The 18,522-nt window shown below is 34.6% G+C and overlaps 2 protein-coding genes across 2 annotated transcripts; both read right to left on the reverse strand.

Moving 5' to 3' along the window:
• Positions 1–1,769: 1,769 nt before the first annotated feature.
• LOC121765883 (ethylene-responsive transcription factor ERF011-like) lies at positions 1,770–2,549 on the reverse strand. The gene has a single exon (XM_042162162.1). It carries the CDS (start codon positions 2,445–2,447, stop codon positions 1,983–1,985), a length of 465 nt encoding a protein of 154 aa, XP_042018096.1. The 5' UTR covers positions 2,448–2,549; the 3' UTR covers positions 1,770–1,982.
• A 6,656-nt stretch (positions 2,550–9,205) lies between these two features.
• On the reverse strand, positions 9,206–12,084 carry LOC121765882. The gene is made up of 2 exons (XM_042162161.1): positions 9,457–12,084; positions 9,206–9,353 (listed from the first exon to the last, which is right to left on the reverse strand). The coding sequence occupies exon 1, from the start codon at positions 11,986–11,988 to the stop codon at positions 10,789–10,791; it is 1,200 nt and encodes a 399-aa protein (XP_042018095.1). The 5' UTR covers positions 11,989–12,084; the 3' UTR covers positions 9,206–9,353; positions 9,457–10,788.
• Between the last annotated feature and the right edge of the window lie 6,438 nt (positions 12,085–18,522).

Consider the following 18,522-nt stretch of genomic DNA (forward strand, 5'->3'; position numbering starts at 1 on the left):
AAAATTACAAAATTTTACTATGATAAGTTTTTAAATGCCAATCATTATATTCCTGAATTACGCACAATAGATTGTTGGGTATATGAATACAAAAACAAAGATAAACCACATTATTGAATAAGTAATGCTTTAATATTTGCACAAAGAAATAGAACAGTGCACAACTGTGGTAGGAAGATAATGAGTTCACCTCAATTATGAGAAAGCCTTAAACAAATCCTAGAGAAGAAGTGTACGTAATCACACATGTAGGGTTTTATAAGCCACAAACAGAACTCTTCAAAAACCTTATGAGAAAAAAATTGTTCCAAAAATTAAAAAATTCATCGATTATATTGAATTGAAGGAAACAAATAAAAATAATATCATCACAAGAAAGGCAACAAATTGAATAGCTCACAAAGAATTTCATTATTATAAAAAAAAGAGAGAAAATTTGGTGATGAATGAGCACCGAATGGAAATTTTGGCAATGGACTTTGAATTTGCTTGTTCATTTTAACGCAGATTTACTTGGAGGAAGAGTTGATACAAATTTACTTGGAGGAATGCAAAATTTTTTGGAGTATATGGCTGAAGATTGACGCAAGGGTACGAAGGAGAAATTTTTTCTTTTCTAGGTAAACAAATTGAGGGAGATATGCTATCCGACCAAATTTGTGAGATACATATCACTGTATTTTGGGGGCAAATCTGCGGGCTCGGATGGGCGCCATGGAGATAAACAAGGGCGGAGATGGTAACTTAAATATGATATCAAATACTTAGAAATGACCATATAATTATCTATATCTAGGTATTACTAGTTTATCAAACGGGTCCCTAGTATTTTGTTATCTTAAGTAATGGAGTATTATCAAGAGTATTCAGATAATTTATAATTTCCCTCAAATAATAATAAAAAAAAAAGAGAATCTCACGTGGAAAGAAAGTGAGAGTAGATTGTTCTGATAAGAATTAGAAGAAGATTAGATTAGCAAATACAATGAGCATGAAGTACATTTCATGAGGTGTGTAATTTATAATAATGTAAATAAAATCCTAAAAAAAGATTAAAAAAATGACTCACCTCCCACCTGCCCATTATACACCACTCACCGCCCACTAGAGCAGTCCTCACAAACCTTCCAACCATACGACCACTAATCTTTATTTATCATCTCTCATTACTTTTCTAATTTTACACTCTTTGCCTCACTTCCAACAATTCAGAAATTTTTTTAATTTCAAGATTTATTATTTAGATTTTTTTTTAAAATTGTGAAATCAACCTGAATTTTATAGATAATTAACCTTTGTTACTTAGATTTATCCCCGACATCCCAAATTAATCAAATCAATTCTTTTTGACACGAAATTAATCAAATCATTTGTTCCTACCCGAGATTTATCGAAGGTTATATACAGTAATTTAAAAAAAGAACCAAAAAAAAAATGATTCACTCATTTTCGACTTGACGTTCACAAAAATGACTTCAGTAATTAAATAGAAATAAAAGAGATAATAAAATAGATACACTAAAAAATTACTCAGTTCGTATTTTATTAAAATAGAAAATGACTAATTTAATATTAAACATGAATAAATACGCATCAAACTAGGAAAAAAAACTGGGTTAAGGAGTCTCGAAGCTCTAAATGAATCAAAATTAGTAGTAATATAAAATGAACAAATATTGATTCGACCAATTTCTCTACCTATCTCTCTCCATTACGATTCATCATAATCAATGAAACAGTTAAATCGAATAGGCCAAAAACCACTCCAATTTTTCCAAAGAGAGAAAACGACAAAATCAATTCCCATTGCTAATCCAACTAAGAATTATACAATTTAATCTCCAATCACCAAACTAAATTTTAAACAAAAGCAAGATTTTTTCTCTATAATCCAATTTCCCCTTATAGATATACATCTCCTTTTTTTAAATTTTAAATCCAACTAAAAATAAAATAAAAATCCCCCACCAAAAAAAACAAACTCAATTCTCCTCCGAAGACTCAGGACTCGGATACTCATTCAAATCGGGCTTCTGGTCGGCCCGGCCCGATTTGATCGGGGCGGCGGGGGCGCGGCCGGCGGCAATCATGGCGTCGAATCTTGCGCCGACCTCGGTGGCTTTTTTCCTGATGGCGGCGGCGGAGAGGTCCTTCTGGAGGTCGGCGGCGTAGTCGGGGACGGATTCGGGGAAGTTGAGGCGGCCGGAGGGGCCGCGGAGGTGGAAGACGGCGGTGTCGTAGGCGCGGGCGGCGGCGATTGGGGTGGAGTAGGAACCGAGCCAGATTCGGGAGCGCTTGTTGGGCTCTCTGATTTCGGCGACCCATTTCCCCCACTTGCGCATCCGGATTCCACGGTAGGGCTTCTCGGCGGCGAGCTTGCGCTTGTTGGGGGGCTCCGAGGAGGAGGAGGAGGTGGAGGAAGGGGAGAAGCAGACGGCAGCTTCCATGGATTGAGGCTTTGGGGGAATTTGGGGGGAAAATTGAATTAGGTTAGGGTTAGATTGGAGTTAGAGAGAATATGAGAAGAAGGAGAAGAATGAAATGATGGGGTATGGTGATGGTGTGGTATTTATATGGAGGTGGAGAAGGAGAGGGTTCGTGGATTACTATGTTTTTATTTTCTTATATTAATATTAGCTTTTATTATTTTTTTTATTTTTTATTTTTTAAATTTATTTGTTTGCGATTTATTATGTGCGTTGTGTTGTTGTTGCTGCTCGGGCATCAGCAACGCAACAAGGGTGGTGCGTAACGAAACATGAGCGTGAAGTATTGGAGGGCTTCGGCTCGGCTTGATGGCATATGATGGTGTGTAATTTCGTAGTCGTATGGGCATTAGTAGTCAGTGTATGAGAAAAGTGCTTAAAGTAAAATCGAAAGACTTAAAAGTCGTAATTTAGAATGAGAAATTTTGAAGTGAGCAAAATTATGAAGATTGTAGGAAGTGTTAGAAACGTGGATGTATGTATATAAATGAAAATCGGATATGAAAATGGGTGGCCGCGTTTCAGCTTGCCCACCCCATTCTTGTGCTCAATCACGAACTTGCGTGCGGGTGCCGGTGTTGCAGAAATATGCTTAGTGGATCGTAGTTGCATATGTTAATTATCCTTATTTTTTAATCTTATGAAAATAAAAAATAAAAAAGTCATTTTTATTCAACATATTAGTTTAGATAAAATAATAGTATGATATAAAAAGATAAAATGGATGAATAGTGCAAAAGGAATTATGAGAAAGTGAGGTCATGGGATAATGTTGTTTGCTATGTCACAACTAAATATAGATAGGATTTGTTAAAAGTATTTTTTTAAAAATAAATGTAAAAAAAACAATTTGTTAAAAGTAGTCACTTATTTGTATTCCTCTTTTTTTCCTATTTTTTGAATACACATTTTCACTTAATATTTTATGTGTTTATATTTTTGGAATTTGAATAGTTTTTCTCCTAAAATAAATAAATTAAATAGTAGTCATAACTTACTATGCAAATTGTGCACTGAAATGAATGGAGAAAAAAAATGAAACAAGAAAGGGTTATCCAAAAAAGGAAAATCGCACTTATTTACAATTGACTTCTGTATTTACTTTCTTATGATTTTTGCAAATCACAGTATGCGCAGAATTCGAATGAATTTATGTCTAACTTATAATAACCTCATTATTCTAGAATAAGATTCAGAATCATATAGTTATATATTATTGATTATTTAAGATAAATGAAATTAAAAATACAAATTGATTTATATTTGTTGTTTGACCAGAAAAATTATAGAAATTGTGAGTTAATTATATTCGCAATCTATGTCAATTAAGGAGTAATTATGGTGAATAAAATGTGTCCATGTGTGAAGTTATAATCCAATTGAATGAAGTTAGGCAGCGCCGCCACACATTTATTCATTATAGTGGAGTGTAAGTTTTACGCCGACATCTAACCACAAAATTTTAGTAGAACTACTACTATTATATAATTATATTTCTAATTTTTAAAAATTCGATTACATAAATTTAATGATTTTTTGGGTTTCCTTCAAATGCAATTCGGTGGTTTGTTCCAAATATATGAAATTAATGTGCTAAAAAAATTCAAAAACACGTTATATACTAATATATGCATTTGAGCATACATATATTAGAAATTAAATACCAATAGAAATATTAGTAAATACTTAATCTTTGTGGGTCATAATTTTTAGATTATTCCATTTGATTTAATATTGAACTCATTGATTTTGTAAATAGCATAACAATTTAAGTTTGATTTGTTCTTTTAATTTATTTATTGAAATTATAAAGAAAGTAGATCAACCAAATTATAATTATTATATAAGTTAATATTAACATCAATAATAAATTTAAAAGTTTTAAAATCAAGTTCTTCACAAATAATACTAACATAATGTTTTCATATTAAATATTTGTGCCATACGGAGTACTATAATTACTCATTTAAATAAATATGTAGAAAGAAATTAGTCCAATGAAATTATTGAAATAAAACAGAAACTACTTGATTTTAATTAACGTAATGTAGCTTTGTTTGTTGCCGACGTGTTACATCACCATTCGCCGCAGTCTCCCTCACACATAACAGCCAATAATATGAGTGAATAATTTCAATTCTATGAAGAAATATAAGTAGCTACCAACAAATATTTGTTAGTATTTGTTTTTAAAGAACGTAGGTTCCATAATGCTTTTCACAATTTCTATTTTTTTTAGAATATGCAATTCCACAATTATTATAAATAATTCCAGGAGGCAATAAACGATAGAGAGAATGCATCATATTATTTATTTTTTTGGTTTAACCACAGGTATACCGAATCCGCCTTTTGGTGGAATCCTACTAATCCTGCTCGACCGGGCTTGCGGATTAAGGCCGAAAGTCAATGACTAATTTGCACCAAGATTAAATGTTTAAAAGGACATCAATAAAAGTTGTAGCAATTATTAGTACGAATCATGACCAATAAAGGGTGATATTTTAAAAATAAACCACATATTTATATAATTTATTTCAGCATTGAGAATTAATTAGCATTGATTACATGATTTAGGATACAACCTGGCATACATGGTGTATTTTCCGAAATAAAATATGTATGCATGTAATATATAATTGTGCAAAATTTCCCACTTTTTATTTAGAGCAATTTTCTATTTTCTAAAGATTCGCGTTGATTGTTATCTGAACGAGTAAACATTATGTCGTTATTCGAGTGGGGATAGGTCGGGATAGCATTTCGCTTCTATAAGTCCGCTGAGTCTCGTAAAATCCAAGCGTCTCAGATATAGAGATAGAGATAGAGATAGAGAGATAGGAATATATCGAAAGAACCTCATCGCCTTAGATATTCACGATTATTTTCAACGCTCGCAAAACAGAATGGGATACGATGAGATAGAAACGAAGTTATTGCATGCATATCTATTGACTTATCCTCAAACAATATCACACCATTGATCCTAATAAAGAATAGAGCGAAATTTTATGGTCCATGAACTTTGTCAAACTATCATTTTGCCCCGTGAACTTTGAAAATATCATTTGAGATCTGTGAATTACGAGTTAATATCAACCGACGTACTTTTTTACTATTTCTAAGTTTTTCCGGACGAAAATACCTTCAATGCCTTGAAGGAAAACTCCGTCAATTTATTAATAGTATTTAAAAATCAAATAAAATATTTTAATATATTTTTTAATAATAAAATAATACTTCGTATATCAATATTCAAGTATCATTAATGACTATTCATAATGACATTAATTTTTACGAGTATCCATATCTCAAAAATATTTTATATTTAGAAAATTCTTCAAAAATATATAGTAACGATATATATAAAAGTTATGAGTACGTGATAAGTATAGTACAAAAATATACACCCATCAAGGCATTGATAATATTTCCGTCTGGAAAAATTTAAAAATAATAAAAATGTATTTCGATTAATATTAACTCATAGTTGACGGACCTTAAATAATATTTTCAAAGTTCACAATCTAAAATGATATTGATAGTTTAACAAAGTTTGCGTACCATAAAAACGTTCCCTCTAAAAATAATACAATTTCTTATCTCATTGAGGAAATCGATTTTGATTTGATCATATGTTATTTTATGTTTTATTAGTATTTGTTTTTAACCAACCTCTACCGGCTTTCAGATTCTGCTATATTATTGTTTTTAAAATTATCTATCCTTGTCTTGTCTAAAACAGTTTTTGTGGAGTAGCTAGATTCTCTCTTTGAATAATAATTAATCTTTGATTGAAATAAAAAAAACTAATCAAAACAAATTATTTAAAATCGAAATATAGGATGCACCACACTTGTCTAACATGGAATAGGATCATTTTGTATTTTTACTTATAATTTATGGGTCCTTCGACCAAATTTGGCTTGAATATACTTATCGAAATTGTATGATAAGTCAAGAGACACACACCATTCAGCCAATCGATAGCATCCATTGTCGGTTGTAAATATCTGGAAAATTTGGAAAATAACTCGTATATTCATGAATAAATATCTCACTTAAGACTGGCTTAATTTTTAAAAATGGATTGAAATTTTTGTAAAATACGTATAAGAGGAATGTGATATTTATCACTAAAAATTAAGGATACAATTCAATTCGAAACTCACGGATTGATATGAATAACTTGACAATTTTATTGTATTATAATTTATAGTAAAAAAATAATTAAGAATTAAATGTGGACTTAGTCTTCTTGACATAGAAGTTTGAGTGTGAGTCTATGTGAGGGAATATTTGAATCATACATATATTGGTGTATATATGCATTTTCTCTCGTATATTATGAAAATACACAATTTTATCATACATATATTGCCCAAACTAATGTAATTTTCACTAGAGAATACATCCGAAATATGTTATTGACTTTACTATCATATGAATTCCGTACAAAGCACAAATCATCTCTGGTAAAATTTCAAGTATGACTTTTTATTATAATATTAGATAGTAGTACAATTTTAGAAAAAAACTCCATTATAAAATAATTGTAAATAAATCCAAATTTCTTAATTTTTATAACTGATTTTTAAAATTATTAAACTAGTCAATATATAATTAAATTACATAATATTTCTGCTAATTTATCCTATGTAAGTATTACCGAAAGCGGTTGAGCTTAGGATGAGCACGTTCATGCTTTGTCGATTTAATGCGGTAATTAATATTGATTTATAGAATGTTGACAAATGTGTGGAAAATCTTTTTTGAGTCTCGAGAGCAGATCTATTCTTACCCCACTCACACAGTAGTAAATTAATAATCACTTTCGATCATTATTTTTATTCTGTTTTACTATACTATATAATACTCTTCAAGTTAAAACATAGAAATGATATTTGAATAAAAGATTTTATCCAAATGGCATCAAGAATTCATAACACAAGTACTTATGTCGGCCAAATTTTTAATAAGGACCAATTTTTTTAAAATCACAATCGATCCCATCCACAAAATCTAAAGTAAATGAAGCCTAATTTAGCAAATTAATACAAAGTTGTCATTCAATTTGACAAGAAGTAGATATAGCCGCAAAACAATGTTGACATTGATGCCCTAATAATACACAAGAAACTAAGTTGCAAATTTCACTGTCAATTTTTGTGGACATAAACACAAATCTAGTTGTAAATTCAAGTTCATGAATGTGAATTTATTCTATATACTATATCAATATGAGTGTGTACGTCGAATATAATCTCACGATATAGTGAAGTATTGTAGCAAATATCATATTTTAATTTGACTTTTAAGATTGTTTTAATAAGGTTTGAGCTTTATAAAATAATAGTTCGGTACATGACCTATTTGACTAATCCATTATTTAACTAAGAGAAAAAGGCTCGAGCATGTAGACATTAAGCAAAGGTTCATGATAAGCGGTTAAGATTCATACCGCATAATTTCAAACAAAAAGAAAACAGTACTACACCCAAACCAAACAACAAAACAAACGTCAATGCCTAGTATATCTAAAGCAAAATAAAAGCAGTAGCAACAACCGATAAAAAACACAACAAAAATGAACTTTGAGGCACCCCACACACTGCAGAAACAATAGCACTAGCCTGAAAAGCACGATTATGTATCGAAGAACAACATCTGATACCACTCGAATGATCAATCGAAAATTTCATTGTGGGTAGAAATCCGGACACTAGCTTTTAATCCGCGAACTAAGATACAAAATAAGTCCTTTTTTGTTTGCCAATTTGACCAAAACCTTTGACTTAATACGTAATGGCACTACACAACTTCTCACACATTCAATGCATCAAACGACATCGTATTAGCAAAGTATCAAAAGGGCTACTCATTTTCTCACATCTCCAACTTTCGTCTTTCTTCAAATTTAGTGACATTTTGTAGAACACACTTAAAGTTGGGGACATTTTATAAATATGCAAAAAATTGGAGACACAAACAATGCTATTAACGTGATGAATCAACTTTCCATTATCAGATTTTGTATTGCGAAATTTTATGGTGAACATTGAAAAATTGAAACATTTGAGAAAAACATAAATGGGATATATTTCGTGAAATTTAAGGAAAATTGAGACACATAACACTATAACACCTCTAATTTTATTGTATATTTATTTAGTTATCAAGAAAATGAAAGATGTTGGATTTTATTTTTGCTCATATCAAGAATATGGAAATACTTTAAGACCACGAATAGAAAGAGTCAAGAAGGCACATCCCAACCATAAATATTTGTTGGAGTATTATCTTCACATCATGAGAAATATGTCTAATCAAAATGTAATTATTGTTATATAATATCACACGATTTGATATAAGTGGGACCAAACTCAAATAAATCTAAAACATTTGAGGACATGTGTACGAACCCAAATGCTTAATCCAACTGTATTATAGAATTGTTTTCCTTGAATACTGTTTACACTTGATTAAATATAATGGTTTTTTTTTTCTTTCATACTAGTATATGCAATGTCAAATAGTTGGAAAATTGGAGGACTCTAATATCTTATCAAGTTATCTTTTTAAGAGAAGAGTTGGTTATATGTGTGGGACAACTCGTAGTACTTGCTCGCACATGGTCCAAGATTAATCCTATGTAGCATTTTCCCGAGAACATTCATAAGACTTAATCTTATTTAATCCATCAAACCGAACACTGTTGATTAGCCAAAAGTGTAATAAATCTTGTAAAACAAATCATATTCAACCATACCCAAATGTTCTGCAAACTAAAAACAGAGGTGCCACAACCTGTAAAATTGAACCAGAAAACAGAAATGGTGCGTATGTTCTTGCAGCTATCAAGCCAAACTGCAGTCGAAGCACGAAATCGCTTGAGTAAGATGAATAGCAATTAGCAAGTATAATCCAGAAGAGCTACGCGGGGCTCTAAACATTATTATGTGGAACAAACCTTGCGAAGTCTATGCAAGTAATACACGAGCCTCAAAGACAGTAACTTAGCATACGACGAAGAATAAAGCTTTGATATACTACATCAAATTGAAGAAAATCAGAAATTCTTCCTAAATGAGACATCTATGAAGGGATTAAGATACAGTAGAGGAAACTCGAAGTGAAATTGAACTGGATCAGTAACAGGCCTCAGCAGTTAGATAAGCATTGCAGCAAAAGTAATAAACCAAAGTCACTGAATATTTCAACGTAAACATCTTATGTCATAGACGCTGGAATTCAAACGACAGGCAAACAAAATAGGTGTTAAGTGACATTTACAAGCCAGAAATACGTACCTCCCCGAGATTCCATTGCTATTGATTGTATATCTCCACAAAAGCATAACATGAGATAGTGTGACTCCATCCAACTATTCATACTAGTACGAACGAACGGGAAAATGCTGAAATTCACAGACATGAGCAGATTTAGTAAAAAATTTCATGTCCAATATCTGCTGATTTTACCTTTTTCTTTAGTCCAAACTCGTATTATTTCTGATTCACCCTACTTTTTCTTCAACTTGCATTGGTTCTTCTATCAAAAACAGTCAGGGAAACAAGATTCTACATCAAATTCGTGCTATCAACGTCTATATCATCCAACCATCAGCTAGACAGTGTCAATAATAAAGATTTATACCATAATTCCTTCAATCTCAATAGAGTTAGTTAGCCATTAAAACTAACTCTTGATGCAATTTGAAGATAATGAAATTCTAGGCAAAAATGCATCTAAGACTTACATGTACAGTATCAATAACAACAATATTTTGCAGTTGAATATGCTATACCTTATTATTTCATTTAACCAAATCATGATTGCCACTTAGTACAAATTATGAGATGGAACTCTAAGAAGCAAATAAATAAATCATATGCTCACATGTGAATACTAATCTTTTAACAATTATATTTTCCATTTACCTTTTTCTTCCACTAAAAAATTGCAATGTCTGTTTTTGGACATATAACCAACAGAATGCAAAACATATCAAAATAATGTATATGCCAAAAGTATCCAAAAGGCCATAACAATGTGGAAAGTGACATTCAAAACCAAGATTTTGAACTGTCACAGAATCAATAGAATCCAATTCCGACTAGGCATAATCAGATACTACACCAATGCTCATTCTTAGATAACTCACTCAAAATCCAGCAAGCTATCCCAACGAACCATCAATTAGACCACGATACCAAATCGTGCTTCCAATAATCAACCAAGTAACCTAATTACACAAGCTAATAGTGTAAAAAAAACAATCTTTTCGCTCTGGTTTTGCTAATCACAAATATACACCATTTTCTTCTTGAAACCCCTCATCATCACTATCTAATAGATAATCACCCTCATCATCACAATCATCATCATCTTCCTCCTCTCCCTCCGAAAACGATGAAACCCTAACACCATTTAACCCCATAGCTCCAATGATCTCATCCAAGCCCAGCTCCACAGAAGCCAAATTCCCATCAAACTCACTAACCGAAAACCTCTCACCCCTCTCATCATCATCATCACACTCCCTCTTCCTCAACTCCAAATCACTCTCTTGAATCTCCCCATTCTCCACCCTATTCCACTGCACCCAAACATCAGCATGCCTCCCCAACGCCATATCCTGATCCCCCACCACCACGGTCCCCAAATTCGCCTCCCTCGCCTTCCTCAACATCTCCGAAAAGTCCGAATCATCCGACACCAGCACGATCCAATCCACCCCCCTGCTCATCGAGTGCATCATCTGCCTCTTCAGCGCCAAATCCGCCGCCTGAGGCTTATCCTGCACCGTCTTCACATACACCCCGGCCCGCCTCAGCTCCTGCGCCAGCCCATACCCGACTTTGGGCGTCACCAAACGCCTCGCGGCCTCGTTGTACTTCTCGTTCCCGTCGATAAACCTCTCCTTGAAATTCCTCCGCTTCTTCCCCTTCAAGCTTCGCATCCGATTCATCTTCTTCTGCCTCTCCCTCTCGTGGAGCTGCCGGAAATGCTTCTTCAAATCCATGTTGGTCTTGCATTTCCTGCCGCAGACGGAGCAAATGTAGGGCTCCGGGGGCGTCGACAGCCACTTCCGCTCGAGGGCGTCGAGGCGGCGCTCCTCGCGGCGGCCCTGGACGACCCACTGGGGGAGGTGGATGAAGGCGTGGCGGTTGGCGTAGGCGGCCATGTCGATCACGTCGCCGAATTTCTTCGCCATGGATTTCAGGGCCTGCGCCGCCTCGTACGGCGGCCGGCGCGGCGGTTTGTTGTCGAGGTCCCACAAGATGACGACTGTCTTCGCCTTGGCGGCGTAGAATCCGTCTTTGGTCTTCACCATGTCGATTTCTTGGCTCGAGAAGCAAGATTTCACGGGGCGCCATTGGTAGGGTTTGGCGCGGAGCGGAATTGGGGGTTTTAGAGTGATGGGTTTGTGTGTGATTGCGCGAGTGGGGAAGACGAGTGATTGCAATTGGGGTTTAAGGGAATTGATCGGAATCGACATTTTTGGAGGATTTGGAGCTCAATTTTTGGGAGTTTGCAGCAGTTAGCAGTTAAGATAGGGAAGAAATACTCCATTTTTCATTTATGGTTCATTTTTGTGTCTATTGGATATTCTATATTTTGGGAATTTTGAGCTCTACTTTCAACCAAAATTCATTTCACCGATTTAAATCAAGATTTAAATCATTGATATTACAAAGTATTCAATGAAGTTTCTTTTAATTTATCAAATTATAATTCAAATATATTGGGTGATTTGAGTTCATGAGTAATTCATTATAAGAAAATGATTTGAGTCCCGTTGAGAATTGATTTCCAAGAAATTTGAACATCAGAACCACATTACATTCGAGCTAAACAATTATCACGATAATTGTTTAGCTCGAATGTAATGTGGTCACGATCAGTTCATATTGTTGATTAACCGATAGTTATATGTGGTATAAATCGTGGTAGCATCTAATGTTGGAGTCATGCTTAAAAATTCAAGAGGTACTTACTATTTACATGATTGGCTAAAAAGGCTGAAACAAAAAACTTTGTAAAAAGTAAAAGGATAGTACGTATCATTCGGTTATTTTAGAGCATTCCCATCCGTGCTATGATATTTTAGAGCATCTCCATCCGTGCTTTTGCCAAAGAGCATGGATGTGGGTCCGGACCCACTTTTATTACTTTTTTACTCTCTGCTCTTAGGCAAGAGCACAATACCCGCATTCATGCTCTTCCGAAAGGACACGCTCAAGGGTCCCACCATTCTATTATTCAATTTAAATAAAAACATTTTCAAAATATAAAAATGCATTAAAAATATCCGAAATACTATTACAAATTACAAAAAAAATAAAAATTACATAATTAAAATACTAAAAATTTAAAATTACATAATTAAAATCCTAAAAAATAAAAAATACATAATTAAAGGTTAAAAAAATACCCAGTGGAAGATATTTTTTGGGAAGTGGGAAAATATTTTTTTATATTCATTCGAATTTTTTAATTAAAATTCGATTTTAAAAAAAAAATTGCCAACGGCATTGTCGTTGGCCAATCAGGAAACGCCACGTCAGCTGCTCGCTGGCACGGACATGCTCGATGCATCGAGCAGCGCCGTGCCAGCGGCAAGAGCGCAGCGGCGAGCAGGGCGGTGCCACACCAGCGGCACGGGCGTTGTCCGTCGGTGCAAGCACCGCTGCGGATGCTCTTACTATGATCTCGTGACAATTCAAAGTCAGAATTAGAAGTTTCAAACAACTCTAATAAAAAATACTACTAGTCCATAATAAAACGCTCACTGCACCAACATAATTTGATGAAAAATACTCCCCCTCTCCCCAATTAGGAGTCACTCTTTGACCGGGCACAAGTTTTAAGGAAGTGTTTGAATGTGTGGTGTAATAAATGGAGTTAGGCAGTGGAATGTGGGACCTCTTTGACTTTTAGGGTATTTTTGATGTCCAAATATAGTAGTAAGTTGGAAGAGTGACTCTTAATCGGGGACGGACCGAAATGGAAAAGAGTGACTCTTAATCGGGACGGAGGGAGTAGAAGAATAGGAAGACAATTCAGATGAAAAAAAATGTTTCGAAATCATCAATTGATTTTGAGTTTTGAAAACCGATGGATGTATAAAACTAAGTTCCGAACTCGTGCAAAAATTAAGAGGAACAAATTTAATTTCATTCAAAAAATTATGAACGGAATATTTTGAAAGTTAGGTCTAATCTACAAGAATGTCCAAAATATTAATTGAGATATAACTATCTGAAAAATAATATAGTAGTACAATGTTTGGAGTCTTTGGACTATGTTAACATGTAACTTTCAATTTCGAGGAAAACAATTAATTAACGTACCGACTATTTTGACAGGATTAGTTAACTGCAAAGGGAAAAGTATTAGGAGCACTATATAGTTAATTAGAGACAAATAATAATATATAAAACATCTTCTATCAATTCTCTTTGGATTTATGCTCTTTTTATTCTTCTCCTTTCCCTTTCTCTTGTAATTTATATATTTCAGAGGATTTTGGCTTATCTTGCTAGCTGTTCTGGCCCAATACTTTTGACTTAGACTGTTTATACCAAGATTGATGTGTAATTAAATTTTATATGACCCTTATTTTTTATGAAGAAAGTGTTAAATATAATTCACACGTTGAAATATTAACTTGATTTGTAGCAAAACATTATTCATCATATAAAATAGTTGAATGTCATGACGAATTAAAGAAATGGAACAACGAAAAAGAACGTCGCTAGTGTCATAAGACAGAAGCAATACAGCGTCCGCTAGGGTTGGCAACTGACTTTTGTCGATAAGTCTGAAGGGTGTTCTCACCATTTAAATATGTGTTTCTGTTGGCTGGGCTATAAGGTTGCACGGGTATGCATGTATTACATACATAGACGATAGTATGGAAATGAAACTCAACCTCGAAGAATTAGGGTGGAGATGCGGTACGGTAAGTGAGATCAACTAACATTCCAAAAGCCAGATTTAACTAACTTTCCTAATCCACATGGGCCGATAGTGGGATCGGTTGACCCCGCACTGTCAATTAACGCTTGTTACACGGTCATTGCAATGTTAGGGGGTTTGGTCTAAGTAGTTGTACTATGTACACGTTCGATATGTTAGGATCATTTGTAAGATAATAGACTTTTATTTCTTGTTAGTCATCTAGAAAAAGTCTGCCGATGCCATGAATGTAGGGGATGGATCCTCTGCTATGTTAAAAAACACAGCAGAGGCTGCGGTGCTTAAAACGCAGGCCAATTCCCTTGAAACGCAGCATATATAATAGAACCCCATTTCTTTAATCAATTTACTGTGGGCCCACCTAAAATGGAAACATTATGTGTACGCAGTCCATACTACTCTCTCTTTATAATGTGTACTCCACTTAGGTAGTTAGGTTATAAAATATTATTTTGTCCCACGAAAGATATCACATTTTCATTTTTTGAAAAAGTTCTCTCTCATAATAATATAAACATTATATTTTCTCTCTCCATTTAACACACAAAACAAAACCTCCTAAAATCATGGGTCGTTCCACAAGTATGTGTGGCATCTTTTGTGGGACGAGAGGAGTAACTAAGATGTTACAAATATTTGTATATTTCATTTTTTAAATATCAAATATCTCTAAATCAAATTTTAAATTTTGAGTTTTCTATCAATATCAAATTGAAACATCTCCAGATAAAAATAAAAATAATGTATGAATCAATATGAAAGAATAAACTATTTAAAAATGAAATATAAAATATTTATTACTACATCATAGTTACAGTATTTTAATATACATGCATATAAGTATTTATTTTCATAATATTGTTAGTATTTAAAATTATAATATAAAATATACAAATATTTATTACATCATAGATATAATTTATAAGTGTATGAGACTCTATAAATACATATGTAATATTTGATTTACAACCTAACTACCTAAGTGGAGTACACATTATAAAGAGAGAGAGTAGTATGGACTGCGTACACATAATGTTTCCATTGTATGTGGGCCCACAGTAAATTGATTAAAGAAATGGGGTTCTATTATATATGCTGCGTTTCAAGGGAATTGGCCTGCGTTTTAAGCACCGCAGCCTCTGCTGTTTTAACACAGCAGAGGATCCATCCCCATGAATGTAACGCTACAGCATAATTCAAAATACATTAAATACTTGTCGTATCTTTTTTTCCACAGGAAACAGCATATATATTAATATATTATAGAGGTAATAAATTAATTAATCAGGATTTATTTGGTTATATTGGACTTGGCTGGAAAAAATCAATATCCAATCTAAAATTAAAAATAAAATAAAAAACTGGACTAAACAAAGTTATCCAACTCTCATTCATCAGCCACGCGTACGTATACATATTTTGCAAATCAGCAAATATATTCCATTCCCACTATATGTTAGTATGATTATTATTTACTCAATACAATGTCAATTCTCTGTATATTTTTTTACGTTCGTTCCAATGTGGCTTTCATTTTAATTAATTTAATTTTTTTTTCTCACAGTAGGATTAAATCATTAAAAGCCAGGTCTACATAAATTCTTAAATTAAATTGACTTGATTTCGTATTGATAAAAGTAGTCCAGTATAAAATTTAGTTTTATCAAAATCTTTAGAGCATGCGCAGCGGTGGCGTCCGTCGCCACCGCCGTCCGCTGCGCTCGCGCCGCTGGCACGGCGCTGCTCGATGTATCGAGCACGTCCGTGCCAGCGGACGCACACGTGGCGCGCTCCCATTCGTCAACGGCTCGACCGTTGCATTTAAATATTTTTATATTTTTTTTAAAAAAAATCAATTTTTTATTAAAAAAACCGATAAAAAAAAAATTCACTTCCCCAAAAAAATATATCCGTTTATAACAGTTTTTTACACCTTTTTAACTTTTTTTTTTTCATTTTTTTACCCCAAAAATACACACTTTCATCTATAAATACCCCCAATTTCACCCCAAAAATTCACATCAAACTACACAACTCTCATCATCATTCTCCAATATCCATTCTCATCTCCATTCTCTCATATCCATTTTCATCTTCATTCTCTCATACCCTACAACATCACTATGTCCGGTCAACATCACAACCGTTTCCTAGTCCGGAAACGGAATATTCGGCCCCTCCTCAAACCCAAGATTCGGCCGTTCCGGGTGGCTACCGTCCATATCCAATCGACGACCAAGGTGCCTCCGAAGGGCGCTACGGGTGGACACCGGAGCCTAGGCCTCGCGCCCCTTCCCAAATGCCGATTCCTCCATCTCGCGCCGGTGTCCGCACACCGTACTCACCGGCGGAGATGGAAAGATTGTTCAAGGCGTACTTGAAAATCTCCGAAGATGCGGTGGTTGGAACGAACCAATCCGGCGATCACTTTTGGTGGCGCGTCTCTAGCCGGTACAATGCAAACCGGCCGCCCGGAACGATCGAGCGCAATGAGAGTATGGTGCGCAACTGCATCGGCCGAGCCAACGAAGAAATTGGCAAGTTCAACGGCTATTTCATCCAGGAGTGCCGGAATGCCGGGAGCGGCCGAAGCGAGGTCGACATCATCACCGCCGCGCTGAGCACCTACCAATCCATGAACGGTAAGTCGTTCAAATATCTTAACGTTTGGCAGGAGACGCGGACGCACCCGAAGTATAAGGGAGGCATAACATTCTCCTCTAGCGGCTCCTCCAAACGATCAAGGTCGGTAGCCCTATCCGACTCCGGCTCGGAAGAAGTGGCTAGCCAACTCGCCGGAGCTAACTTGGGTAGCCCCGACGCCGGACCGAGCGGTTCCCAACGCCGCCCCCAAGGAAGGAAGAAGGCGGCGGCCAACCGTCGTCGCGGCTCGACTCCTGAAGCCGCTCCCGCTCCCTATGTGCCACCTCCACCCCCGAACAACTCGCTGTGGATGCTCTTAAGCCAACTCAATATGGCCGATAGGTCATCTATGACCCCCACGCAACTTGAAACACACGAGACCATGATAAAAGGTCTCCAAAAACAATTGGGGTTGATCCCGCCGGATGCGTAGTCTTATTAGGAGTTTAATTATGTAATTTTTAATTTTCAGGATTTTAATTATGTAATTTTTAATTTTAAGGAGTTTAATTATGTAATTTTTAATTTTTAGGATTTTAATTATGTATTTTTTAATTTTATTTGTAATTTGTAATATTTATTATGGGTTTTAAATGGATTTTAATATTATGGAAATGTTATTGTTTAATTGAATTTTATATTAATTGTACTCGTCCTTGCGGAAGAGCACAGTTGTGGGTGTTGTGCTCTTGCCAGAGAGCAGGCATGAATAGTACCGCCCGAGCCCACAACCGTGCCGCTGGCAAGAGCACGGTTGTGGATGCTCTTATTTACAAACACTCTATCTTAAACTAAACAAGTAAGCAATGATTATTAATTTTTTGCATTTAAAAAAGAGGACAAGTTCTAAGATTTAAACCCTAACTCTAACTCTAACTCTAACTCTAACTCTAACTCCTATATCGAGTACACTATGTCATAAATTACTCCTAGCTAACTATGTATTATCAAACATCTTACGTAAAGAAATCCTAATTTTTTTAGTAGAATCAACCGAAATTGTCGTGGATATAACTTTATCCCTAGAAAAAAACAATCTCCCTCCGTTTGTTTCCTTCAAACTTCAACTATTTACGCTAAATTGATTTACATCAAAATTATGTTCTGAATCTGCGCAAATTATATTGTAGAAACTCCCCCCGAATAAATCTTGAATAAACCAAAAGAATGAAAATGACCATAACAATCCTAGTAATCGAGACTTCTCTTTGGCAATGATGATATACAAAAAAAAACACACACAATAAAAAGATATACAAAATCTCAACTGTCCTCGACCAAAAACTACTCTCTCTTTAATCAATAAAAAGTGTTATGTTTCATGCCTTTAATTTGCCTGTTTGATCACGTTGTCCCAATATGTTTCACTTGTTGTCTCCTCACGTCGTCCAAATCTCCTTCCATTTCC

The sequence above is a fragment of the Salvia splendens genome, chromosome 14 (genome assembly GCF_004379255.2).
Source record: "Salvia splendens isolate huo1 chromosome 14, SspV2, whole genome shotgun sequence".
Classification (NCBI taxonomy): domain Eukaryota; kingdom Viridiplantae; phylum Streptophyta; class Magnoliopsida; order Lamiales; family Lamiaceae; genus Salvia; species Salvia splendens.

Bases quoted from the DNA above. Each gene is read 5' to 3' on its own strand.
- LOC121765883 (XM_042162162.1), bottom strand. From the start codon at position 2,447: ATGGAAGCTGCCGTCTGCTTCTCCCCTTCCTCCACCTCCTCCTCCTCC.
- LOC121765882 (XM_042162161.1), bottom strand. From the start codon at position 11,988: ATGTCGATTCCGATCAATTCCCTTAAACCCCAATTGCAATCACTCGTC.